This window comes from Mercenaria mercenaria, chromosome 1, assembly GCF_021730395.1.
Source record: "Mercenaria mercenaria strain notata chromosome 1, MADL_Memer_1, whole genome shotgun sequence".
In the NCBI taxonomy this organism is placed as follows: domain Eukaryota; kingdom Metazoa; phylum Mollusca; class Bivalvia; order Venerida; family Veneridae; genus Mercenaria; species Mercenaria mercenaria.
Window position 1 is genome coordinate 101,763,546 of NC_069361.1, and position 27,995 is coordinate 101,791,540.

The 27,995-nt window shown below is 33.6% G+C and overlaps 1 protein-coding gene across 3 annotated transcripts in view; it reads right to left on the bottom strand.

Moving 5' to 3' along the window:
* Positions 1–515: 515 nt before the first annotated feature.
* LOC123563934 (uncharacterized) overlaps positions 516–27,995 on the bottom strand; it is a 104,099-nt gene continuing 76,619 nt past the window's right edge. Inside the window, exons 48-76 of one of the 3 annotated variants that reach the window (XM_053518845.1) lie at positions 27,800–27,967; positions 27,249–27,295; positions 26,825–26,841; positions 26,179–26,285; positions 25,409–25,549; positions 24,568–24,617; positions 23,840–23,953; positions 22,702–22,824; positions 22,389–22,551; positions 20,484–20,651; positions 20,067–20,113; positions 19,538–19,554; positions 18,922–19,028; positions 17,374–17,514; positions 16,993–17,042; positions 15,594–15,707; positions 13,721–13,843; positions 13,402–13,564; positions 13,010–13,177; positions 12,583–12,629; positions 11,704–11,720; positions 10,746–10,852; positions 9,434–9,574; positions 8,071–8,120; positions 6,502–6,618; positions 3,942–5,249; positions 3,639–3,659; positions 1,838–1,851; positions 516–1,487 (exon numbers count right to left, since the gene is read on the bottom strand). In XM_053518845.1, coding sequence (XP_053374820.1) covers positions 1,221–1,487; positions 1,838–1,851; positions 3,639–3,659; positions 3,942–5,249; positions 6,502–6,618; positions 8,071–8,120; positions 9,434–9,574; positions 10,746–10,852; positions 11,704–11,720; positions 12,583–12,629; positions 13,010–13,177; positions 13,402–13,564; positions 13,721–13,843; positions 15,594–15,707; positions 16,993–17,042; positions 17,374–17,514; positions 18,922–19,028; positions 19,538–19,554; positions 20,067–20,113; positions 20,484–20,651; positions 22,389–22,551; positions 22,702–22,824; positions 23,840–23,953; positions 24,568–24,617; positions 25,409–25,549; positions 26,179–26,285; positions 26,825–26,841; positions 27,249–27,295; positions 27,800–27,967 — 4,117 coding nt within the window. In that variant the 3' untranslated portion in view covers positions 516–1,220. The remainder of the gene's footprint in view (positions 1,488–1,837; positions 1,852–3,638; positions 3,660–3,941; positions 5,250–6,501; positions 6,619–8,070; positions 8,121–9,433; positions 9,575–10,745; positions 10,853–11,703; positions 11,721–12,582; positions 12,630–13,009; positions 13,178–13,401; positions 13,565–13,720; positions 13,844–15,593; positions 15,708–16,992; positions 17,043–17,373; positions 17,515–18,921; positions 19,029–19,537; positions 19,555–20,066; positions 20,114–20,483; positions 20,652–22,388; positions 22,552–22,701; positions 22,825–23,839; positions 23,954–24,567; positions 24,618–25,408; positions 25,550–26,178; positions 26,286–26,824; positions 26,842–27,248; positions 27,296–27,799; positions 27,968–27,995) is intronic. The other 2 variants (XM_053518847.1, XM_053518853.1) reach the window with 2 other exon arrangements.

Genomic DNA, 27,995 nt, shown 5'->3' on the forward strand with positions numbered 1-27,995 from the left:
GACCACTCACTCACGGCCATAATATTAGTAATCATTATGATGGCATTGGCCGTATTGGGCTTAAATGGCTCGTTTCTTTTACACCAATCACAAATCGCAAATTTTAAAAAAAGACAATACATCAACGCTTTATATCACTCGGTGACGTTAGAACTTTGATGTAAGTATGAAAATATAGTGCAGTGTGTAGTGATAACGAGCTTATTCTTAAAATAAAATTACTCAATATGCAGTCCCAACCTTGCTTGCTTTTATAAAACATGCCTCCCGTTACATCAATCCAGACTATAGTTATGCAGCGATCAATGTCTATTTTTTAAATTTCAGTAACGGTGACCCCGATGTTGAGCAATTGCACTTGAGATATAGGATCTGCACGTCGTCTCATTGATGACCAAAATGAGCATTAAAAATAAGTTTCATAATGTCATTCAAGGGATAAAACGGACTGACAAGGACGAACGAGGGAATATATATTTATTTCATATCAGTAGGGGATAATAAAAACAGGAAACTTATGCGCAGAGTTTATTGTATATACTACAGCAGTTACATGAAATAAAGATTTTGTTGTAGATATATTGATCAAAGAAACTATTTGGCAAAATTACGTATCAATGTTTGACGACATTACCAATATATTTGTATGAAGGATCTAATGACGCAATTCTAGTCAGTCAACACAACGTTGATAACATTTCAAAACATTAAACTCAGTTGTAATTCCGCAAATGTTGTTAAGAACAAATAAATGAAGTAGCAGAATCGGCACTTTTCAAGCTTTTTCACTTACAAAACAATCATACAAATACAGTAAAAGTTATTCATGGTATCTGGTATTTAGGCAAATAATTCTTGCTTTTCGCCCTTGTAAAAGAATTCATATTTTGCCCAAGATGTAATAAGCACTTTTCTTGTCATTTTAATTAATTCTATAAGAAATTGCAGAATCTCCTTATATTTGACTGTGTCGTTTTTCATAACCGAATGATACCCAATATAGAACCAGTGACATGTAAAGTAAAACAAGCTAAAGTCAGTCGGACCAGTCAGATTGTTTGCTTTGTCATATTACAAGAGTTGCAATAAAAGAGTAGAAAAAAGCCCTAAGAAAAAAGCCCTTAGACAGAGAAACTATATCTGAAACAGAAACATCGAAAGTATTCAATTAATGGTAGACATTTTAAATCAAAACACACTGTCCTCTTGTATATATCGTGTTAATAATTTAACGTTGCCGGATGAACACGTGATGACCTCTTTGGGCGAGGTGTTGGTTTATTTCTGCTCCGCGGCTTCCTTATGGCATTCACTACTGCATACACAATCATGCCAACCGCCAGAGTTCCAACCATACCGCCGGCTCCAAACCCTGCAGCTTTAAACATGTTCTTTTTCTCTGCAACTGGTCGTTTCTTTATAACGTACACCTTCTTCCCTTTTACCATACAGAAGCAACTAGCATAACCAGTGGCTACCATACTTCGCTGAAAATAAATGCATATTTGTTAAAGGATCAAGCATATTTATAAATGTATGAAGGAATGATAAAAACATACATTGTTAGTTTTATTAAGGTACAAACTCTAATAACGAGACCTTTGTAAACAACACTCAAACGGAAAAATATCCACTCGTGAACAACACGATAAACCTATAATAAGAAAATAAATGAGGAGAATGGAATGAATAACATAGCAATGGAAAGCATGTAAATATACATATGAATATATGATACCAATTCCCTACTGAATTCCCACTTCTACATGAATTATCACAGACTCGAGTAATACCACTTTTGAATCGCGAACCTAATGTTTAATAATATCATACTTACAGCATGCTGTTTAGCTGAAATATAATTAAAATATCATGTTTGAAAAAGGAAACTAAAATGTAAACTACTGCCAAAAGTAATTTAGAATGATGAAGCAGTTAAAAATTCCTAAGTCCTCAACTGGAAAAAAAATCTCTAATACTTGTCAAAGATTTGAATATTGATGAATACAGTAGATAGTTTAATTGAATTTATTGTTTTTGTATACCACCCTTTATGGTTCTAGCTCAGAATCGCATTCAAAGTAACACTTTTCTGACTATGTTATTATGCATATCATCTATTTTGACATCTGTTTCATTTGTTTTCAACATAGATTATAAATCTTTATGGAACTTTAAATTGTATACATATGATAGAGACTTTGAAGTGAAATCTTTTGAATTAAAAAAACGAAAGAGAGGATTATCGCTGTTTCTTAATGTTGCAATATTCTTTTATAGACTCTATCCTACTTAGTATTTTCCCTATGTTTCTATGAAGCTTTAAACAAATCAACCACTTCACAACACCACTTTTTGAAGAGGCTAATATACTACCCTGCATAAATGCAAACTGGAAATAAGAGATCAGTATCGGCCTAAGTATGGTTCTAAAGGTAGAGTAAACTCGGCCTAAGTATGGTTCTAAAGGTAGGGTAAACTCGGCCTAAGTATGGTTCTAAAGGTAGGGTAAACTCGGCCTAAGTATGGTTCTAAAGGTAGGGTAAACTCGGCCTAAGTATGGTTCTAAAGGTAGGGTAAACTCGGCCTAAGTATGGTTCTAAAGGTAGGGTAAACTCGGCCTAAGTATGGTTCTAAAGGTAGGGTAAACACTATATTTTGGAAGGTTTGAAATAAAAGCATATCTTGTATCCAAGAGTCGAGTTTAATTTCAACTATATGGGTCTCAGTTATATACATCTTATGATAGAAACAGGCGTAGTTATGTAGGTAATAGTGCTGTAATATTATGTGGATATATCATTTAGAATATGCACTTGCAACAAAGTTGGTGGATACATTAATACACATGAAAAATACAACTTAGGATTAGTGAGGATATTTGTCATCGATCTGAGGGGTCAAGAGTCACAGCTACACGATTTTAACACTTGTATATATTATTTTCCAGCTAATATGAGATATATCTAAGACATACTAATGCAGAATCTTCGACCATCCAAAAGCCACCTGGATGGCTTCATCACATGAAGAATTTCGATTGCCAAGCGCGGTATCGAAACAACACTAATGTATCGAAGTTGCAAAGAACATAGGTGTCATTTCTGGACTATATGATATGTGTAGTTCTCCAGAAGACGACTGCACACGTGGTCTACAAAGACTCTTCAACAAAATTGACTATGAGGACGAGTTTAAAAAACTGGTTCACTAAGCTATTAATACAATTTGGGGTCTTGGTTTAAGCTTTGCAAAATTATTGATTACTGTCATGGATGTCATGTCAAATCGAACAATTGTTACAAAAATATAGATCAATGGACATTTAATTATTATTATTTTGTTCCAATATAACTTGAACAGCTCTCGTAGGTCTTCATGTGCTTTAAATTTTAATGTCGCAAAGAGTATCATTTAACATGAGAAATAGAAAATAAACCTATATATTAACGTATTTGTATAAGCATGAAATAGCAACCACGCTAATAATGTTAGCTTGTGCACATGTTACATATTAAATTAATAGTCTCTTCATTCGTTCAAAATAGACCAGATGTTATAGACCTGATGTCAATATTAAGTTATTGATTGTTTTTCTGTTTTAAACAAATTCTATCACCTTTTATTACCGTACTTACCTTTCTTGTTGTCACAATTATCTGAAACGGGAACATTGGTAATATAACAATGTTTTATTTACAAACGCTATTGATCAGACTAGCCAATGTATCAAAATAATATTACCTATTTATCGAAACCTGGACATTATTTCCTCTTCACTACTCGTTTATTTGTGTTTATTATAACCATCAATTTCCTGAATGCAATGTCACTGATTATGTATGATTCGTATAAAGACTGGTTTTACATTATTGTTTAATATAAACGCATTAATTATAAGTACAATTCGAAAGAGTGTCAAATAATTATATATCGCAAACCTGTCGTGTTTGATGTGCCAGCACTCTTCGCAAATGAAGACGCAGTAGGAACAGTTTTCATAATAGTTGGAGAATATGATGAATGTGTTGCAGTAGCTTTATTTGTTTTAACAGCTGAAGGTGTTGTAGCTTTAGTTATTGTAGCAGTTGATGGAGCTGTAGCAGCTTTAGCTATTGTAGCAGCTGAAAGTGCTGTACGAGAATCAGTTGTTGTAACAGCTGAAGGTGATGTAGGAGCTTTATTTGTTTTAACAGCTGAAGGTGTTGTAGCTTTAGTTATTGTAGCAGTTGATGGAGCTGTAGCAGCTTTAGCTATTGTAGCAGCTGAAAGTGCTGTACGAGAATCAGTTGTTGTAACAGCTGAATGTGTTGCAGGAGCTTTATTTGTTTTAACAGCTGAAGGTGTTGTAGCTTTAGTTATTGTAGCAGTTGATGGAGCTGTAGCAGCTTTAGCTATTGTAGCAGCTGAAAGTGCTGTACGAGAATCAGTTGTTGTAACAGCTGAATGTGTTGCAGGAGCTTTATTTGTTTTAACAGCTGAAGGTGTTGTAGCTTTAGTTATTGTAGCAGTTGATGGAGCTGTAGCAGCTTTAGCTATTGTAGCAGCTGAAAGTGCTGTACGAGAATCAGTTGTTGTAACAGCTGAAGGTGATGTAGGAGCTTTATTTGTTTTAACAGCTGAAGGTGTTGTAGCTTTAGTTATTGTAGCAGTTGATGGAGCTGTAGCAGCTTTAGCTATTGTAGCAGCTGAAAGTGCTGTACGAGAATCAGTTGTTGTAACAGCTGAAGGTGATGTAGGAGCTTTATTTGTTTTAACAGCTGACGGTGTTGTAGCTTTAGTTATTGTAGCAGTTGATGGAGCTGTAGCAGCTTTAGCTATTGTAGCAGCTGAAAGTGCTGTACGAGAATCAGTTGTTGTAACAGCTAAATGTGTTGCAGGAGCTTTATTTGTTTTAACAGCTGAAGGTGTTGTAGCTTTAGTTATTGTAGCAGTTGATGGAGCTGTAGCAGCTTTAGCTATTGTAGCAGCTGAAGGTGCTGTACGAGAATCAGTTGTTGTAACAGCTGAAGATGGTGTAGGAGCTTTAATTTTTGTAGCAGTTGTGGGTTTTGTAGAAGCTTTTGTTGTTGTAGTAGTTATAGGTGTTGTAGCAGCTGAAGGTGTTGTACTAGCATCAGTTGCTGTTTTAGCAGTTGTAGCAGCTGCAGGTGTTGTAGAATCTGTTAGTGTTGTAGTAGCTTTAGTTGCTGTAGGGGTTTCAATTGTTGTAGAAGCTTGTGTCGAGGTAGTTGTAGTTGTTTTCAGTTCTTAAATTATGAAAATCGGGACCATTTATTTTTTTTAAAAATCAGTTTACATTCTATAGCTCTGTCTTATTTTAAAATGATGCATTTTATCATATGGATAATGTACTCGACATAAGTGCAGTCGTTGTTATTTATGGAAACACACACAGTTTAGATATTTTATAAAATCATCTTTTCATCTTAAATTATGCGATACATATGCAAAAGTCAAACGGCAGAGATCAGAGCGCATTTTTAATCGAGTATATCATACGTTTTCGGCGAATGAAAATGACAGCCATGTAAATGTTTAAGTAACCCGCATTATGTTCTTGTTTTTTGGGCAGATGTGTTTATTGAAGATTGGGGTGGGGATAACCAGACTGAATGCCACGTCTGGAGTTGTCTGTTAACTGTTAACTGTAGCAACATTCCATGTCAAAGTGAGCAAGCGGAGCCGCCCTTACTATATCGATATATTGTATACCTGCTGACAGATTTGATTAACTTTTACACTATGTCTTAAAGATTGTGTTGCGTCCATAAAATTAATCGCCCGGACTTGGCGTTGCAAAAAGTTTTGGTCTATTGAGATTATAAAGTTGATTCAGTATTATTGTGTAATCAAGGCCCATTCAAGTCGGTACTACTGGAACCTGCGGATATGCAAAATTCATATCAAGTATATGTTCAATCAAATCAAGTCTTGCCTTTATTTTGCTTGGTTGCGTTCTATGTTTACAAAGGATCTTCTTACAGACTCGGAGAAATGACATAATCTGTTGACATTGAATATTAGACACTTTTTATATCTTTTATAAGGATTTGATACATATAGAATTACAACTGATTTGAAATTAGTTCTCACGATTTGACTTAAGTGCTTTCTGTCACTTGATACAATTTATTAATTATTTACATTACAGGGCATTTACACTGGACGTCTGGTAAGCAGGCCAAAGACGTCACACTATATAACAATTACATGCTAATAAGAAGAAGTATTGATGTCTCAGTTCCTGCAGTAAATAACCGGATGCTGAATATACATATACGAAATACATGTAATACAAAAATACAGATCATTTCTATAAGTCCATAACTTCTGCCGAGTCCAATTAACTGTTTGAAAATGTCAGTGTTAACGATGGTAATGATATGAGCTTGTAATCCGAGTCAAACTACACAAATCACTTGATAATGATGATAATTGCAGCAATAAAGATTTTAGTCTTTAGTCTTGGCATACATATTGTCTACATTCTTTATTTACCTGTTTCACAAACAACACCAGAGTAATGAAGAGGACATTCACATACAGCTGATGTTTCAGTTGTAGAGTTACACCGGCCTCCGTTTAAACAGTGCTTCTGCTGGCATGGACCGAACTCTGGAAATAGAATCAGTGTTTAATTATATTTTTATGTAAGCTTCTTCGTTTTAAATATTTTTTATACATGTCGCAAAAAACATATGATAAATATGTATTGTGAAAGATGTATGGAAACAGATAAACACAATTTATGCTGAGATGTAACAGCAAACCTACATTTAAGTTATGATAAATAGAACGTGAGCTGCAACCCATATGCAAAATGGATTGTCAATATAAAAAAAAAACCTTTTAAGAGCTATATCGGTTGACAATGATTCTTTGACCATAACACATGTTTATAATGTAGCAGACTATATATTGTCTTTTTAGATCCTGCAGAGAGCCTCATTTCTACAGTTCACAGACTGTTGGGAACAAACTTATGATTATCAGGGATGTTATTTATTATTTTTTGTTAGTTTGAATTCATTGGGTTGCACAAGCAGGTACGGAAACACCAGTCACTAACTACCCGAAAGAAACAATACTACATTTGCCATTACCTATACACAACAGTAACGTCGTAACTGAGGCAACTCGTAACACAATGATAGTGGTATTTAAAGTTCGTTAATCTTATCTAATCGGCAAAACATAAATCAATATCACCGGGAGTGATAATCAGTAATAAGAGTTAGAAAATACGACATACAATGTTTGATGAGACCGCCAGTATCACAATTAGGATAATATCTTAATAGTATTATGAGGTTTCAATATGTGACTGTAGCGAGGCTAAAATAAGAATACCGGCGATATCCGTGTTAACGAGGTTTTGATCCCCAGTGCCGTGTAACGAGACGGTTAGACACGTGTGATTAGTATACCATTTAAGGTAAGACTTTTTCGTACGATTTTCTCATGTTAAAACAATTGTTTCAGTTCAAAAGTACTGACAAATAGATTAATTAAAGAGAGTGGTTTAAATATAAATGTTTGGTCGAAGAATCCGTACATCTCGGCTTTTATATCCAAATAAGTCAAAACTTCGATTCATTCTTAGGGAAGTTGTATATTTCTGACTATTTCTGATAACACTTTTTTTTTTCTTTTTTTTTAAACTACTAAATGATATATAAAAGGAGATGAAAATGCAAATTACAAATAATGTCGACATTGTATAACATTCTAAACTGACATGTAACACTGATGATTAGTTTATGTGTTCTTATATTTTAGACTGGATAATTATTGTTTTTGACAACTTTTTTGCTAGAAAAATAAAGAGCTCCGAGTTGAAACTTTCTTGGTTTTCTATGAAGAAAGAAGTTAAAAAGGAAGTGGTGTTTTCTTCTGTAAGAAACTAATTTCTGCTTAGAAATAAAGAGCTCTGAATTTAAACTTTGCTGGTTTTCTATGTAGAAAGAAGTTTAAACGGAAGAGGCGTTTCCTTCTGTAAGAACTTAACTTTACTCATTAGAAATTAACTTTAATTAATAAGGTAAAATATCAATTATTGCCACTTACTATTTGACGTTTTCGTAAGCACTTTTATTTCTCTCTCTTCCCCACCAGGCCTATAAAAAGAAGAAGACACAAGTAGGTTGGCAATGAAGCTTCACAATTAAAGCCATCTTAAAAAGGAGAAAATTTTGCAAGGATGCTACATTTTATGTTTGATTAATATTGATTAGACATTTAAGACATAGAAAAACATGTACATTAGCTGGTAGTTTAGAAACTACTTGAAATGAGCCTACTAACATAATGTTGCCAGCTACTGTACATGTGGTTCTTTTATTATCAATTTCAGACGACTTTAAAATACGGCCCATTTAAATCAAATTTAAACGTTTTAAAGGCAGAAGAGAGTTCCGGTCAAAGTGTCCTCTGTACCGCAAAGGTATGTATTTTTCTTTAAATATTTTTTCTAAATCTTGAGACACTCCGTGGCAGGGCCTCTTTTCAACCAAGAGGCATAATTTGAACAATTTTTTTAAAGGACCACAAGGCAATGTTACATATAAAATATCAAAAGCCTAGGTCTTGTGGTTTTAAGCAAGAAGATTTTTAAAGTTTTTTCCTATAAACCTGTGACCACGGGGTGGGCCTCTTTTCAACCCAGGGGCACAATTTAGAAATCTTGATAGAGGACCATAAGATGACGCCACATGCCAAATATCAAGGCTCTTTGCCTTGAGCTTTTAGACCAGAAGATATTTTAAGTTTTCCCTTTCGGTGGCCATGGTAACCAGAGTTCTGCATGGAATTCAATTCTTAGAACTATTTTGAAAGGGGGTTACCCAAAATAATTCCTGTGAAATTCGGTGTAATTCTGCCTAGTGGTTTTCTAGGGGAAGACTTTTTCAGAATATGTTGACGGACGCAGTATTGCACGACAGACAACGGACGACAGACATTGAGCGATCACAAAAGCTCACCATGAGCCTTTGGCTCACGGGAGCTAAAAATAGAAATGGACATCCACCGAACGATTAATAAAGAGATGTCCAAATGTAGTGAAGATGTATCAAGATTAATGAGAAGATGTCGCTTGGAATCTGCTTTTTATGTCGGATGGATAATGGAAGACGATGTAATACCAACACATACCTAAGTATAAGACGGCTATTGGTAACTTACGGGATGAATAGATAAAACCCAAGCATGAAATAACTGTGTTTGGAAGAAACAAAATATATCGCATTAAACAGAGAAGCCGACTGTTGTGTACAATATTTGTAATTCCAAATGTTTAAAAATACACAAGAATGTTATTAGTTTAATCATATTTTATTGCTCTCAAGTATGTTATAGTTATATAACGTAAATTGTTGTATTTAAATTTCACTATCAGTAGTCCCCTTCTTTTCGTCAAGCAAATACGTACCCAGCTGATATACAAAGTGTATCTGTATTTCCATCTTCACTGGTTTTGATTGCCACATCTGTCACACATTTATTGCCGACTTCAGTTGTCTTAAAAACATGGATCCCCGTCATACCTGCTCCACATTCCTTTACCTGCTCACTGAATACAAGAAATACTCAGAGTCCTTATTTCTGACATTTATATAAGTTGACAGATCCCATCCAACCAGGATATATACCGTAACTAAATAAATTCTCTATAGCACAATACGCTTCATCTAAATACAATTTAAGTTACAGAAGCTTGTATTTTAATGAAATTTTCTGTTGTTCTGTTCTGCACGTCTGGAAATCTGAAAGATTTCGGAATAAAGCCACTTACCCTGATAACATAAGAGAAAGCATAGTCTTGTATAAAGAAACACAGCTGAATATATCAGAATATAGAAAATCATTTACTAAGACGATGGAGGCGATTTTGAAGATTATTTGGAAACAAACTATGCAACCAAACAAAATAATAACATTTTCACTTTGACTGAGTTTGTTTAGGGAACAAAATGCAACTAAAATCCTGGGTAAAGTGGAACTCTGTTTTAAAGTAATAATGAATGACCTTAATGATTGATAATGATAAGAATGACTTAAAAGTATCTATTGGCTTTTAACGGCCACCACAAGGCACCTAAAACTCTAGGTTAATAATAACTATATAAAGTCCTTTTGGAAACATAGACTCAACTCTGCAAAATTGTAGCAAGTGTAATTAAAATCGAGCCTGTTCATGACATGTGAAAATATATTAAAATGCTGTCTCAATACGTAACGTTGAGTTAATTAAGAAATAATAAGTTCTCAATCGTGGTTTATCGTAGAATAACCCGTGTTTTGAGTTCTTATGCGTAAGAATGTATCACGAAGACCGTAAACCTGAGTGATATATTGTTTCGCATAAGAACGAAAAACTAGGGTTATTCTTAGATAAATCACACTTGGGAACTTGTTATTTCGATTCTAACACGACATACTAGTATCAACAGTGTTAGAAAAAATCGTAACTACTTTTTACCACCGTGCTACGCACCTTGATCGGATGACGTCAATGCACGCGAGTGGTTTATTGCAGAATAACCCGAGATGGATTTTGCTCTACATGTATGTAGGTTATTCGTTGGTCGTGTTAGAATGTCTTGTAAATATACATAAACGCATTAACCGCTAACAACAGCTCCAAAGCAAACAGACTGAGAAAAAGAAATACGAAAAAATGAAAAATGCTAGATAAATTTCAAAGAGTATTACAATGGTGTTTATTAGTTAAAAGTTATTACCAAGATCCAGACTTCTTGTCTGTTATAACTGGAATATGACAGATCGACTTTGTTTGACATAAAACACTCGATCCATTTGACAGACTGCCTCTAAACTTCGGTTCAGTCTGAAATATTTTAATAATTAATCGTAAAGTCCATTTTAATTGACCTGCCGGGGCGTGGTTTCGCGACGGTCTATTGCATTATTGTGTAGGATATGTAGTATATTCGGCCACCTGAATTCACAGATCATCTACCTTACACTGTTACCATCGTAGCTCTACCTACTTTGCTCGTTTTTTTGAGATCACCATTATTTGCATAAGCCAGAGATTAACTCCGCCCCGCCAGGTCAAATTGAACGCACTATAACATGTCTTAAAGTATGTTCAACATGTATATTATATATCCATATAGTGCTATTCGTTTGCAGTTGTTTGTTAAGTACTGTAAATATTTTTAATCAGTTTTTAGATTTCTGCACCATTTTAAACACATCTATTTACAAACACAATATGACTCACGTGATAGTTTACGAAGAATACACGCTTGCAAAATATTCTGTATTATTACTATGTAGATACAGGATAGGCCACATTGAATTTATTGATTTATCGTTGAATAAAATGCAAGACTCTGCCTGGCATTTTATCAATTTTATTTAACGAGTTTAATAAATTCAATATGGAAAGTCACAAATGTAATATTCTTTTTATCACATGTTAGATTTTCCTGCCGAAATATCAAAACTTATACTTTCTTAAGCTATTATAAACAAGTCAACTTGACCAACGTCTCTTATACTATAAACGACGTCGACGTCAAAGTTTTATTATACCAGTGTATTATCAACTACATGTAATGGCTTTATTTCACCCCCTTGACGTCAAATATGTGATAACATTAATTTATTACACCAACAGGACAAAAGTTACGATTTTTTTCTGGAAGAAAAAAATAACAGTAATAATCTTACCGAAGAATGACCTTGACCTAAAATAGAAAACAAAAATTAAAAGTAAGAGGTGTTGTTAAATTGGTTCGAAGAAGTAGTTCATGTGGTTTTTAAAAGCAATCAATTTGGTTTTAAGAAGTATCTGAATCACATATAAAACATTGCACAACACTAAAGAGAAACGTCTATGGCAAGGGAAAATCAGAAAAAAAGGCAAATACCAAAAAAAAATCAAAATAACGTGTTTGATATATTCTTATTTACATAAAATTATTTCTAGGCACTTTAACAATTTAAATTTGCTATTTTTGACTTTCTTTTATCCGTTTTAATTTTCTTGTTTTATAAAAAAATACCTTTACAACTTAACTTTTCAAACACGGCATGGTAGTCAAATGAGGCAATAATTTGTAATTTGCTTTTTAAGCATAGGTTCTTTTATTAATAACTATTATGTATCAACATTTTATATCTCGACAAATGTCGTATTAGAAAAAAATCTTTCAAATTCAATGAAAACATTTGCCAAGCGAGTAAATAATTAAAATTATCCGAAGGAACCTCCATGGCCAGTGTTTAAGTTCGCTGATTTTGAATTGCGTGTACATCTCTCTCCCTCCAAGTAAAGAACTCACTGAGTAAACCTTCCAACTGGCTCGTATATTACTAGGAGTTCACTTGGGTGCCAGCCCGTGCCTAAAATAATTCTCCAAGGGAGCACCTGTGGTGTTCCAGCACAATCAAAGCCAAGCATATCGCCTAATAATCTATAATTGCGTCGGTGCGACGAAAACACAACAAAACATACAGTTTGTGAAATATACTTGTATACATTCACATTTGTCTAGTGCAAGAATTTTATAAACTTTACTTATTATTTTGATAACTTTATATACCGACCTCCACTTTTAAATTCCACTTCGAAACAAATCTCATCAACATTGATTCTGAAAAAAAGGTGTGATTAACATTTTTGATGTAACATCTACATCTTACGTTTGCTGTATTAATTAAGTTCTGTGCATCTGTTAAAGAGAAATTAGTTACAAACGCAGTGTGAAGACTAGCCGTCATGATATATGTCCTATTTTTTAGAAAATTAATATACTATATTTTAGTAAATGAAAACATATACAGATTGGAATACAGTTGTGAAATGTTCTGATAGATATAGGTTTCGTAAAATAATTATGTTTTGAAAGTTTAATAGGGTTTATGTGTAACAACTGAAAGCCAAAAGTATATTATGTACGGTTTTGTTTATGACTAATAATCCGACATAATGTGACTTTTAAATGAATTGTCTAGTTGAAGAGATTGTGCGTACCCTTGTATTGTACCATTCGTTGTTGTCTGTATACACATTCTATGTTGTTTTCCAGGAACACCTTTAACACAGGTTTGGAAATATTGCAAATCATGCTGCGACTTTTCTGTCGTCATGGTTGTTTTCTGTGTAACTGTTAGATCTGAATCTTTGTATCCAAACAGTGGTCTGAATAGTGAAATGTGTATTCATTCTAATATTATTCCAACAAAGTTTTAAAATAAGAACATAATAATAACAATTACAAGGTTCGTGGCGTAAAGTGTAAATGCGACACCCCTATGAAAATGAACATAAATTTACATCTATGAACAAAATTTAATACTATTAATGGAATATATTTTTAAATTAATATATAAATTTATACCAGTCTAACAGTATCAGATACATACGGTTTATTACTGTCTCCTTGGTATGGAACGATGACACAACATGGGTTTACTTCATCGCATTTAACATCTGTTGGTATGGCGCTATTGCCGTCAAAGTGTTGCTTAATGACTGTTGTATTAGGCAAATTCCTTACACCAGGCAAGTTGTTAGTGCTCTCAACAGCTGAAACAAAAGTTTTTTATTAGGGCAGGCAAACAAATTCTCAAAATCACTTTCGAGTATATATTGTTTCTTAGTAAGGCAATTGAACTATTAAATTAATCTTTTCTTTTGCATTTAGCTAAATTTCAATATTGCATATGTCATTGTCAAAAATACCTTTTTTACAATCATTGCCGGTGAATCCTCGCGAACAGATACAATTCGCTTTAACTGGAATGGATTTCAGGTCTTCAATACATTGTCCACCATTATGGCACGTGATTCCCGTGCAAGGTGCAACTATAAATACGAAAATAATGGTTAAAGTGTAGTTCTAGCTGCTTTACTACCTATTACACACAAAACTACGGAATATTCAGATAATGAGTGTCTGCTATCGCTATACAACTGGAGCATTACTTTTAATTATTATTATTATTATTATTATTATTATTATTATACCAGATTTTTATAGCGCTTTACATATAGCGAACGCAGCCACACAGGGCGCGAAATTCATACTCTACTAGTACAGACACAGAGCGATCTGACCAGAGGAACAGAGTGAGATAAAGCCCTCAGAACAGACAGAGAGAACAGAGAGAGATACAGGCTTGTCCGGCTAATTTAGCCTAGCTCTTTGCTAACAGACAGTCTGGTTCTTTAACGTGCCCGATGGGGCCTCCGTGGCCGAGTGGTTAAGGTCGCTGACTTCAAATCACTTGCCCCTCATCGATGTTGGTTCGAGCCTCACTCGGGGCGTTGAATTCTTCAACGTGAGGAAGCCATCCAGCTGGCTTACGGAAGGTCGGTGGTTCTACCCAGGTGCCCGCTCGTGATGAAATAATGCACGGAGGGACACCTGGGGTCTTCCAACACCATTAAAGCTGAAAAGTCGTCATATGACCTATCATGTGTCGGTGCGACGTTAAATAAAAAAATAAAATATAAAAAAATAAATTTAACGTGCCCGGTGTATAACACCGATACACGCGAAGCCGTCTTTCCTGGGAAGAACCAGTACAGGCCTCTTAGTCAGGTGGGAGACACTCAAGAGCATCTCAGAAATTTCCAGTTCCTGGACCGGGATTCGAACCCCGGACCTCTGGATTGGCAGTTAAGCGTGTTACCACTAGACCACCGGCCCACTTAAATATGAATATTATATGCTGAACAAAACAGCTAACCCGCCATTTGGTATTTTCCCAGCATCGTAAACATGACTGACAGTATTATCTTAAAATTTAACATAAAAAGATTTGATAACATCTCAAAAACTCAATGACGTCAAAATCGATCATCCATTTACGACTTCGGCCCATTTTTGAAAAGTCATAAAGAAAACTTTAAATCTTTAGAATCTACAAACTCTCGATAAACGTTATAAAGGAAGAAAACAACTTAAACAACAAAATAATCACTAGGAAAATATATGTAATCATTTGATAAAATGAAATGAAAATCTTCACATTTGTATTCTTATAATTTGTACCAGTAGTCTCACGTTTTCTAAAAACACAAACATTTTTCGATGTATTATAAACAATATATCAATTAAAATGTATGTATAATTCAAAAAGGGTGCATTCAGTAACTTTAAGGATACTGTCAAAATAGCAAACTGTTGATTGGTTTTGTTTATCACTGAAATGTAATTTGACAAGTAATACTGAATTATTTTATATCATATCAGTAAAACACAAAAGATATATCTCAGCAGAGGATGTATATAGTTTGAGATATCTTCGCGGTAGAAACATTAATCCGGTTATTTGACTGCGTAATAATAAACGAGATATCTCCCGAGTAGAAGACTTATCTAGTATTAACTTTTAACTTAATGTGCATTCCATTACATTGAATAAATAATATACAGCCAAATATTGACACAAAAATTAATGTGGTCCTTACCCGCCGATAGGGAAAAGTAAACGGAGATCGAAGATGCCGTGGACTATAACATTAAATTAATTTCTCATTAATGTCCGTTGTAAATTTTGCCTAAGTGTTCACATGGAAATAATATATTAGTGTCAATACAATGTGCTACCTTCACACAAATTTCCAGAATATCCAGGAGGACATTCACACACAGCTGTTGTTTCAGTTGTAGAATTACACCGTCCTCCATTTAAACAATGCTTCTTCTGACAGGGACCGAACTCTGGAAACATATTAAGTTTTAACTCTTTCAATTCAAATCTTGTTTTATCAGTACAGCCTGCATTAAGAGAGTGACCACGTAAGGGAGGGTCAAAATATTCACCCTTAACTCGTATGGTCTTTAATGTAATTTATCATGCAACTACTATACAAAGTGCCTGATATCACTTGCCTGATATCTTATATCATGTCATTGACCTGATATCAAAATTAAGCACCTCCCATATAGACTGACAAATTTTTACATCAGTTTCCTTCCAGATTGAATTTTATTAGTCCAGTTTTAGTTTTACAAGTTTTTTACCTAAACAGATTATATAATCTCAACTAGTAAAGTATGCTGGTCTTCACTTTTATCACACAGACAGTAGTATTTAATGACTTCATTGTGTAACATTCATCATGACATCACAATGTTTACTTGGAAAGGATTATAATACACTTGACACTATACTTATTCTTGATTTATGCCTAATATAAGTCTTCTATTTTTATTAAGTAGAAACAAAAGAGTTTTTTCTTTTAATTATTATTCTCGGAACAGTGTAAATTTAGTGATTTTAAAATCTTTAAATTCTCTGTGACTAAGACTAGATTTTCAGTGCTTGAGGCATGTGATGTTGCCGGAGTCAAATGTTAAAAATGTGGAAATAAAGCATGTTCTGATTTATTCAAGAGTATGATTTTTTTTATCTTTACGCAGGTAAGTGTCTATCTTGTTGTTAGTTTTTATAAGAATATCAGAAAGTCAATAAACATTTTCCAAGTTGAATTCAAGATGACTGCCATATTGCTTCGTTCAAATGTTTCAGAAGCGGACGAATTTTAAATCAAATCGAATGTACTTATTTTTTGCTTCAGAAGTCAATTTTACAAAGTAAGAGATGAGGACTATGTTGCTCTAGGCAGGTTGTATGAGTTTCATGATGAATAGAGTAACAGACAACTGTCTTTTGATATCAGTGTTATGAGGCTCGGCTGATATGGTTCCCTAACACCTTCCAGCCCATATAAACTTCAGCCTGATAACATTCATATCAAAAGACAGGAGCCTGTAATTCTCTATATAAAGAACACTTAAACACACAAGTTCTCCTACGTTTTAGGCTGAATTATCCTTTCCAGTTAAATTTCATCTCCGAGACCTTAAAGAAAGCAAGAAATCCTTTTAAAAAACGTTGCTACTATTTTAGCTGCTAAATCCTTCAAATGAAAGTAGTGATATTCCTTCTGCTATACAATAACAAAACAAAATAAAACTGTTACATACCAGTCATTTCACTTACCATTTGACACTTTTGTAAGTACTTTCATTTCTCTCTCCTCCCCACCAAGCCTGTAAATATAAGATGAAAATTTGAGAGTAAAATGCTTAAAAGAGCCAAACGAACAAATCTTATTAATATTAATCAAAACTCTGGCAATTAACAAAGCAAACAGTACATTATAATTATGATATATGGTACATGTATTGTGTAAACCTTTGAATATCTCCTACTGATAAATACAATTTTTATAAATGTATTCATTGGACAAGACATTTTATTGACATTTATTGAAACACACCATTTGTTTTCTTTTAGGAAACTGTAACCTAATAGTAATATGTTTTAACACGTAATAGCTTTTAAGCACTTGTCAAACAAAACGTTATGCAAATATCATACCCAGCTGATATGCAAAGTGTATCTGTATTTCCATTTTCACGGGTTTTGATAGCTACATCTGTCACACATTTATCGCCGACTTCAGTTGTCTTAAAAACATGGGTCCCCGTCATACCTGCTCCACATTCCTTAACTTGTTCACTGAATACAAGTAGTATACATTGATAATTGAATAACGCTAAGTTAATAAGCTCAACCGAGGTATTTGTGAATGAATTGTATAAACGTTCAGTTGCAAGGGTTTATTCCAGGAAATTGATCAATACCTTCAAAATTATAGCAAAGAATGTCTCAAAACCTACAATGATTTATAATGGTAAAATATAAATATCTAGATGTGGGCATAATTGGAAGAGCTAACAAGAATATTATTACCAGAAAAAAGTGAAGTCATCCATGTTGCCTTATTCTATATAACAATGTAATAGATTTAACGTTGAAGTAAATACATAATTGCACTCTTTCATTCCTAAAATTCCTTTAAATTATGCAAAATTACTTCATTTTAGACAAGAAGTAATGGAAAGGTTGCAAACAGCTAGTTGTAATAGCTGGCATAATTTAGTTACAATGGTGTGCTATTCTATATTACCTTTTACACCACTTGAATTACAACAAACAATTTTGCACTATTGATGATATGTTACGTTAATCAATGGTCTGGTATATGGAAACTTAATTTAATCTATAAGCAATACATTTGAGGTATACAACATAGAACGAACCAAGCAAAATAATAATCCTTCTAATACAGAATTAAGCGCAACTCTGTTATAGAGAGGATCTAAATGGACTCAATTCAATTCAATTCAAATTTATTGAGGCATAAGATCACAAAACATTATATAAAACTAATGAAATAAAAAGACATGTATACAATAGCTAATATAGATTAAAATGCTTTGATTAGAATGTTATAAACATCTTAAAATAGATATGCTAATTAATACATTAATACAAAGATTACGTCAAGTATACGTTAAGATTTATTAAATAGAATAAAGATATGATCTTAATACCTGGGCCGACCAATCAAAGTAAAATAAATCACTTATTTCTTATGGGTCCCAATGGGGACCACCTGATCTCAAACGTTAAGACGTAATAAAACACCAAAGGCCGTTTACACTAGATTCAAATACATTATATCTAGGAAGCACAAAGCTCAGAAGACAAAGAACAGCAGACGACTTGTTTTGTTCATAATGTGCCACACTCTTACCAACAATAATTTGTATGATATATTAAGGAACCCAGCTGCCTTAACAAGAGCGCTGATCTATGGATCCCGGGTCGGAATTTAATTCCTGGTCGAGGCTAAGTTTTCTGTCACGATTTGATGAAAGGCTTTGCGTTCTCCCCCTCTGATTCATGTGGAGAAGTTGGCAGTTACTTGCAAAGAAAAAGTAAGTACTTGTACTAATCCAGCAACACTGGTTGAGTTGCCTGGCCGCCGTTAAAACACGAAATACTGTTGAAAAATGGCATCTATCAAAATCAAAACAAATAAGCTACATGTTATGCTTTTATTAATTCAAGAGCTATTACCAAGATCCAGACTTCTTGTCTGTTATAACTGGAATATGACAGATCGACTTTGGCTGACATAAAACGCTTGATCCATTTGATAGACTACTGGTAAACTTCGGTTCTGTCTGAAATATTTACATACCAAATCTGAATCAAACAGTATATACTATTATACTTCATTCATATAAAGATTGTCTTTGCTTTTTGATAACTGACATTCGTACCAATGACGGGTTAAGTATTCTACCAACTTACTAAACATGGTTAATATTTTTGTAAATATGCTAATGTTCATCATAACTAAAACTGAAAGATCTGAGAAGTACATATACTGGTTAACAATAGACCGGTTACGCCAGAAAGGAACCACTTTCAGTTGTAAAAGTCTCTTTGGGTTTATATATTGCAATGGCTGGTTCTCAGTGCAATTACTCGTACAGAAAGTAACTTAAGGTAACATAACTTCCAAGAGATCCAAAAGTCTCAGTCCTTTCGTAGTTTTTAAACAATAATACTATCGCAATACCAAGTGGAAACTAAAAATAGCTTGTTTGAAATAAATAGTGTGTACAGTATGGCTATGTGAAATGCATTAATTGTACTCATATCTATGCTGTAAAAGTTTATTTCTTACCGAAGAATGGTCCTGGCCTATAAAAATGAAAATGTCTATTATATTATATAATAAGAATTGTTATTCGTGGTTTTATAGTTTCGCAAGTACATAGAAATGTTTGCATATACTAAAAAAGAAAATTGTATTACAAGTTAACAAAATATTTAAAAATCTAAATATAACTGTTTTAATATATTCTTATTTGATCTAGATAAATCTGTTTAGCATTAAAGGTAAACAATTAAAATTTGCTCCGATTTGTTTGAAACTCACAGGTTTATTTTTTGTGAAGTAATAAATCTATATCATTAGCTTTAAAAATGGTACGGGCACAAATCACGAATTTGTGTTTTTGATCATGTAATTTAAAACAAATCCTTTAATACAAGAACTCAAAATTTCAAACTACATCTAGTAAGATTTCAGTGAGAACATCTGTCATGTGGGCATCTATGTAAGCCGGATTGAATATATGTGCATTCAAGCAGTTCTAAAATGTTAAAGATTTTCAAATGTTTATCTTATTAAGTTATTTTTATGTACCAACCTCCACTTTTAAATTCCACTTCAAAACAAATCTCATCAATATTGATTCTGAAACAGAAGTTTTGTTACTTTAACATATTAATGTAGTATGAAAAACGTTTAGTTAAATATTATCATCTAATCAAGAGGAACTTCAAAACGTCAAGACCTTGTTGTATTTTTTTCTTTTGAACATGTTAAATCCTGTTTTAGCAAATGCACGTCGGACCATGTTACATACACAGAAAAGCTTTAAAGATACCGTTATAACATAAAATGGCTTTAGCAATTTAACAAAGTATATCTTTATGCCTTTACTTTACAGAGAAAAAGCTGAGCAGTCTCAGTGGGTACCTGCATAGTATAGTAAAATGGGGGTTAAAATGTGACGTAAGGTAACTTTTAAATTAAAGGAATCGTCTAATTGAAAATAGCATACCCTTCTGTTGTACCATTCGCTGTTGTTTGTATACACATTCTATGTTTCTTTCCCGGAACACTTTTAACGCAAGTTTGGAAATATTGCAAATTCTGCTGCGACTTATCCGCCGCCACTGTTGCGTTCAACGTACTTATAAGATCTGTGTCTTTAAACCCAAAGATGGGCCTGAATAATTAAATGTATCATTTGTATGAATTTTGCTATCAGATCCGAATAATAAAGCTTTTAACAAATACATTTGTAAAGGTAGAACAAAACTAAAACGATCTAAAATCTTCATTGCAGGCTAGAGGGCGTGAGAGGTGTTGCACATCTTATTACCTCTCATGAACAGACTTAATCAAACCGAGTCTGCTATTATTATTCTTCGGTTGCATTCTGTGGTTGCAAGGGATGTTTTCTACAGATTTTATTAACTACCACAACAGCAATCTTTAAGTACCTTATGACGGCTGTAAAATGGCTCCTCGTACTTGGATCTAGTGTTGTTATATTTTCTGGTCCTTTGGGATCATGGAGTCCATTCAATAAATGTGTAATAGAGTTCCGCTTAAGCCGGTGCTAAGGCGCGTGAGAGGTGTTGCACATTTCATTATCTCTCATGAACAGACTCGGTCAAACCGATTCTGCTATTATTCTTTTTTAGTTACAGTCTAGGGTTGCAAGGGCTCCTTTTACAGATTTTATTAACTATCACAATAATAGCAATGAAGTGCCGTGTGGCGGCTGTAAAGTCGCCACGTACTTGGATACAGTGTAATTGTTAGATCTGTATATTTTTATCCAAACAGTGGTCTGAATAGTGAAATATGTCTTCATTCTAATATCATTTCAACAAAGTTCTAAAATAAGAACATAATAAAAAAAGAGCTGTCACTATGGGTGACAAATGCCCCCGAAGTAGGCCCAAGAATGCCACAGTTGTATGCGCAAAAAATCACTTATCATTTTGTGACCTTAGAGGCCTCGGTCATAAGTGTGACACATCTCAATATGGTTAACATCTGTGTCAAATTATTTTCAAATCCCTTGATAAATGGCAGAGTTATGGACCAGACAAGAAACATCTTTGACTTCTTGGAGCTAGGGGTCTGGGTCTTGCACATGTCACCTCATCTCATTATAGGGAACATTTATGCCAAGTATTTTCAAAATCCCCTCATCAATGGCAGAGTTATGGACCGGACAAGAAACAGACCATGTTAACATTTGACCTCTAAGTATGACCTTGACCTTGGAGCTAGGGTTCTGGGTCTTGCTCATGACACGTTGTCTCATTATGAAGAACATTTATGCCAAGTATTTTTAAAATCCCTTCATGAATGGCAGAGCTATGGACCGGACACGAAACATACCCTGTTAACTTTTGACTTGTAAGTGTGACCTTGACCTTGGAGCTAGGGGTCAGAGTCTTGTGCATGACACGTCGTCTCATTATGGTAAACATTTATGCCCAATTGTTTCAAAATCCCTTTATGGATGCTAGAGATATGGACCGGACAGGAAACGGACCATGTTAACCTTTGACCTCTAAGTGTGACCTTGACCTTGGAGCTAGGGATCTGGGTCTTGCGCATGACATGTCGTCTCATTATAGTAAACATTTATGCCAAGTTATTTCAAAATCCCTTTATGGATGGAAGAGTTACAGCCCGGACAAGAATTTACCGGACGCACGGACTCACGCACGCACGGACGGACGGACAGTGCGATTTTAATATGCCCACCTTCGGGGGCAAAACAATTAAAACGTTCGTGACATAAAATATATGTGCCATACCCCTTTAAAAATGAACATAAATTTACATGTCCTTTATGTGGCTATGAACAGACTTCAATGCTATTGATGGCATTTACTTATATGTATAACTTTATACCAATCTAACAGTATCAGTTACATACGGTTTATTACTGTCTCCTTGGTATGGAACGATGACACAACATGGGTTTAATTCATCGCATTTAACATGTGTTGGTATGGCGCTGTTGCTGTCAAAGTGTTGCTTAATGACTGTTGTATTAGGCAAATTCCTTATACCAGGTAAATTGTTAGTGCTCTCAACAACTGAAACAAAATTTTTAATTAGGCAAGGCAAACAAATTCTAAAACTCACCTTCGAGTATACATTGTTTCTCAGTAAGGCAATTAAAATATTAAATCTATCTTTCGCATATAGCTAAATTTCAATATAGCACTTGTCATTGTCAAAAATACCTTTTTTACAATCATTGCCGGTGAATCCTCGCGAACAAATACAATTCGCTTTAACTGGAATGGATGTTAGGTCTGCAATACATTGTCCACCATTATAACACGTGATTCCCATGCAAGGTGTAACTATAAATACGAAAGTAAATGGTCAAATCATTCCATGTTACAAACTACTGTAGTTCAAGCTGCTTTACTACCTATTACACATAAAACTACGGAACATTCAGGTAGTGAGTGTCTGCAATCGCTTTACAACTGGAGCATTACTTTCAATGTAAATATTATATGCTGAACAAAACAGCTAATCCGTCATTTGATATTTTGCAAGCATCGTTAATATGACTGATAGTATTATTCTGAAATTTAGCATAAACAATATTTGATAACATTTCAAAACTCAATGACGTCAAACAGAGTATTCATTCATTTTTGAAAAGTCATAAAGAAAACACTATATAATCCTTAGAATTTACAAACTATCAATAAACGTTATAAAGGAAGAAAACAACTTAACAAAATTAATTCAATAACAAAGGAAAGTATATCTAACCATTTCATAAAATGAAATGAAAATCTACACATTTGCATTCTTATAATTGGTACTAATAGGCACCAGTTTTCTAAAAGTATTTCAACAACAAATCGATCAAAATGTATGTATGATTCCAAAAAGGTACATTCAGTTATTTTAAGGATACTGCCAAAACAGGAAATTGCTAATTAGTTTTGTTCATCACAGAAATGTACTTTGACAAGTATTACTGAATAGTTTATATGATATTAGTAAAAGTATGTAACATATATCTCTCTAGAGGATTATATATTTTTAGAACGCTTTGCGGTTGAAACATTAATCCGGTTATTTGACTGCGTAATAATAAACGAGCTATCTCCCGAGTAGACGACTTATCCCATATTAACTTTTAACTTAATGCGCATTCCATTACATTAAATAAATGATATACAGTGTAATATTGACACAAAAATCAATATGGTCTTTACCCGCCGATATATGATAAAAATGCCTATTCTACAAATATCAGCCCTCCTTTAAGTGCGCGATATATTTTTTCCATGACTCTTGTACCCCATTATAATGGTATATCAGTGTTAATACAATGTGCTATAAAAATTCTAAAACCTTCACAAACACCACCAGAATATCCAGGAGTACATTCGCACACAGCTGTTGTTTCAGTTGTAGAATTACATCTTCCTCCATTTAAACAATGCTTCTTCTGACACGGACCAAACTCTGAAAACATATTAAGTTTGAACTCTTTCAAAATAAATTTTATTACGTCAGTACAACTTGTATTAAGAGAGTGATCACGTGAAGGAAGGTCAAACAGTTGACCCTTAACTTGTATGGTCTTTAATATAAAGAACACTAAAAGAAAATTATCAAAACGTGGTCTCTTAACGCAGTTGTTTTACTCTTGAGCAAATATTACTAAATATACTCCTTTTCAATTTGAACTGATTACAAGAACTGAATGTTACATTTGTTTTCTTTATGAGAAATTCTTGTCTGTATGTCGATTATAGAAAGGCTATGTCAGAAGATCGACTTTCGGAAATATTTAGCAGTCAAATAGTTATATACTTGAATTACTAAGCTTCAAACTAATTCGCCTTATAGACTCGCTTGATAAAAATACACACGTTTTCCTTCGTTTGAGGCTGAATTACCATTTTCAATTAAATATCACCTCTTAAACCTCAAAGAAAGTCAGAGATCTTTATAAAAAATGATGCTATCATTTTAGCTGCTATAGCCTTCAAATGAAAGTAGTGATATTCCCTCTGCTATACAATACGAAATGAAATAAAAATATTGAAGTATAACAGATCAATTATTTCACTTACCATTTGATACTTTTGTAAGCACTTTCATTTCTCTCTCCTCCCCACCAAGCCTATAAACATAAGATGAATATTTGAGTGTACAAAATAAAATAGCAAAACCGAACCAATGTAATTAATGTTGCCCCATAATTTGAACACATTTGAGTTAGGTATCTAACCGAGCATGCAAGATCGCATTTGATTTCACGAAGCGGTTTAAAAACTTTAAATGTACTCTAGTCTAGTTTAGCTCTAACAACCTCTATGTGCATTGAAGCATAACATTTGGGGTTAAGTTCAACGATTTCACAAGTTTGGTGGAGAGCCATCAATTGATTAATGAGAAGTTATCGTTTACATTTTGACGTTTGGTCTCTGTATACAGTAGAGTATGATACATGAATAAACTGGACAGAGGTTCTTGCAGGAAAGCAATACAAATGTAGTTGAATGAAAATCTGTCGAACGGTTCACTAAAGCAAGTCAAAGTGCGATAAAGATTCATCAACCGGTTTGGGAGAAGCCCTTGACGTTTGACAATGAAATAAGGACGCTAAAGGAACCGTATATAATAGATAAATGATAACACTCTGTTTCGTAAAGGGACAAAACTCTGGCAATCAAAAAGGGAAGCACTACATTATAATTATGACACAAGGTACATGTATGATGCAAACTTTTGAAGATCTCCTAATAACAAATACACTTTTACAAATCAATTCATTGGACAGGACATTTAATTGACATGTATTAAAATACAACATTTAATTTCTTTAGGAAACTGTAACCTAATAGTTTATACGTTTCAGCATAAAATAGCTCTCAAGCACTTGTCCAGCAAAACGTTATGCAAATATCATACCCAGCTGATATGCAAAGTGTATCTGCATTTCCATCTTCATCGGTTTTGACAGCCACATCTGTCACACATTTATCGCCGACTTCGGTTGTCTTAAAAACATGTGTCCCCGTCATACCTGCTCCACATTCCTTAACTTGCTCACTGAATACAAGAAGTTTACATTGATAATTAAATAACGCCAAGTTTATAAGATCACACAAGGTATTTGTGAATGAATAAACGTTCAGTTCCAAGGATTTATTCTGAGTTAAATCCAGGAAATTGACCTTCCAAATTATAGCTAACAATGTCTCAAAGTCAACAGTGATTTATAAGACAGATGTTTCGTCAAACCTTCTGATCTAATGTGTGCATAACTGGACTGAGCTGTCAAGAAAATTGTTGCTAGGAAAATAGTGGAGTTATCCATGCTGTATTATTTTATATAACAAGGTAATGAAGTTTACGTTAAGTATATAAATTATTGCACTCTTTTATTTCTATTTTAATCATGTAAAATTATTTCATCTTAGAGAAGAAGTAATGGAAAGGTTGCAAACAATTAGTTATAGCGAGTGGCATCATATACATGTAGTTACAATGATGTGCTATTCTAGATTAACTTTACACCACTTAAATTATAACAAACATATTTTGCACTATTGATGATATTTTCACGTGTTCTACATGTTTCCTTAATCAATCAAATTCTGTTGAAAAACGGAATTAAATCAAAATCTAAATATATAAGCTATAAAGGGTCATGTTTTTATTAATTCAAGAGCTATTACCAAGATCCAGACTTCTTGTCAGTTATAACTGGAATATGACAGATCGACTTTGGCTGACATACAACGCTTGATCCATTTGACAGACTGCCAGTAAACTTCGGTTCTGTCTGAAATGTTTTCATAACAAATCTGAATCTATCAAACAATATATACTATAATAGTTCATTCATATATTCTTTGTTTTTCTTAACTGACATTCGTACCAATGACGGCTTTGATATTCTACCAACTTACAAAACAAGGCTTATTTGTAAAAGTTAGTCTGTCACTCAGCTAGTGTGCTAATAGTCATCATAACTAAAATAGAAAGATCTTAGAAGTACATATACTGGTTAACAATAGATCGGTTACGCAAAAGAGACAATTTTCAGTTCTAAATGTCTCTTTGGGTTTATATATTGCAAATTGCCGATTCTTCCATGGGATTCGAAAGCTCCGGTCCTTTCCTAGTTTTTAAACAATAATCCTATCGCCACACGACCGGAAAAACCAATATTATATCGCAAAACTGGCGGGCTTGAAAAAATTCATTTCCGACCATACAATTGCATGACATTGAAAAAAGGCATGTTTGAAAGATAGTGTGTACAGTATGGCTATGTGGAATACATCGATTGTATGTATGTAATAAAAGTTCATTTCTTACCGAAGAATGGTCCTGACCTATAAAATTGAAAATGTCTATTATATTGAAGTTTACTTGCAAATATGATTTGTTATTCGTGGTTTAAAAGTTTCTCAAGTACATAGATATTTTCGCACGAACTAAAGAAGAAAATATTATTGTAAGTTAAGAGAATCATTTTTTGTCACGTAATGAATCATATCATTACCTTGATAAAAAATGGTACGGGCACAAATCACGAATTTGTGTTTTTGATCATGCATGTAATTTAAAACAAATATTTTATTACTAGAAATCAAAATTCCAAACTACACGATTCCAGTGAGAACACTTGTCTAAAGGGCATCTATGTATGACGGATTGAATTTACGTGCATTCAAGCAGTTCTAAAATGCTAAAGATTTAAAAAAAATAATAGTTTTATAAAGTTTTTTTATATACAAACCTCCACTTTTAAATTCCACTTCAAAACAAATCTCATCAATATTGATTCTGAAACAAAAGTTTTGCTACTTTAACATATTAATGAAGTATGAAACTGTTTATTTTGATATGACAATCTAATCTAGAGGAACTTGAAAACGTCAAGAACTCATTATAATATGTTTTTTTTCTTTTGAACATGTTAAATCCTGTTTTAACAAATGCACGTCGGACCATGTTATATCCAATATGTCGCAGAAAAGCTTTAAAAATACCGTTATAACATAAAATGGCTTTAGCAATTTATGTTTAACGAAATGCACGTCGGACCATGTCATATCCAATATGTAACAGAAAATAAATTCAAAAGTTTTAAAGATTCCGTCGTAACATAAACCGTTCAAAATAAATCTTTATGCGTTTCTGTTATAAAGAAAAATTAAATAGTCTCATTGGGCAACTGTATTGGCATAATGACGCAATTTTGTGGTTGTGGAATATGTATAATAGAATAAATGTTAAAATGTGACGTAATGTAAATTTAAATAAATTGTCTAATTGGATATAGCATACCCTTTTGTTGTACCATCCGCTGTTGTTTGTATACACATTCTATGTTTCTTTCCCGGAACACCTTTAACACAGGTTTGAAAAAATTGCAAATTCTGCTGCGACTTATCTGCTGTCACTGTCGTATTCAATGTAACTGTAAGATCTGTGTCTTTGAATCCGAACAAGGGTCTGAATAATTAAATGTGTCTTTTGTAGA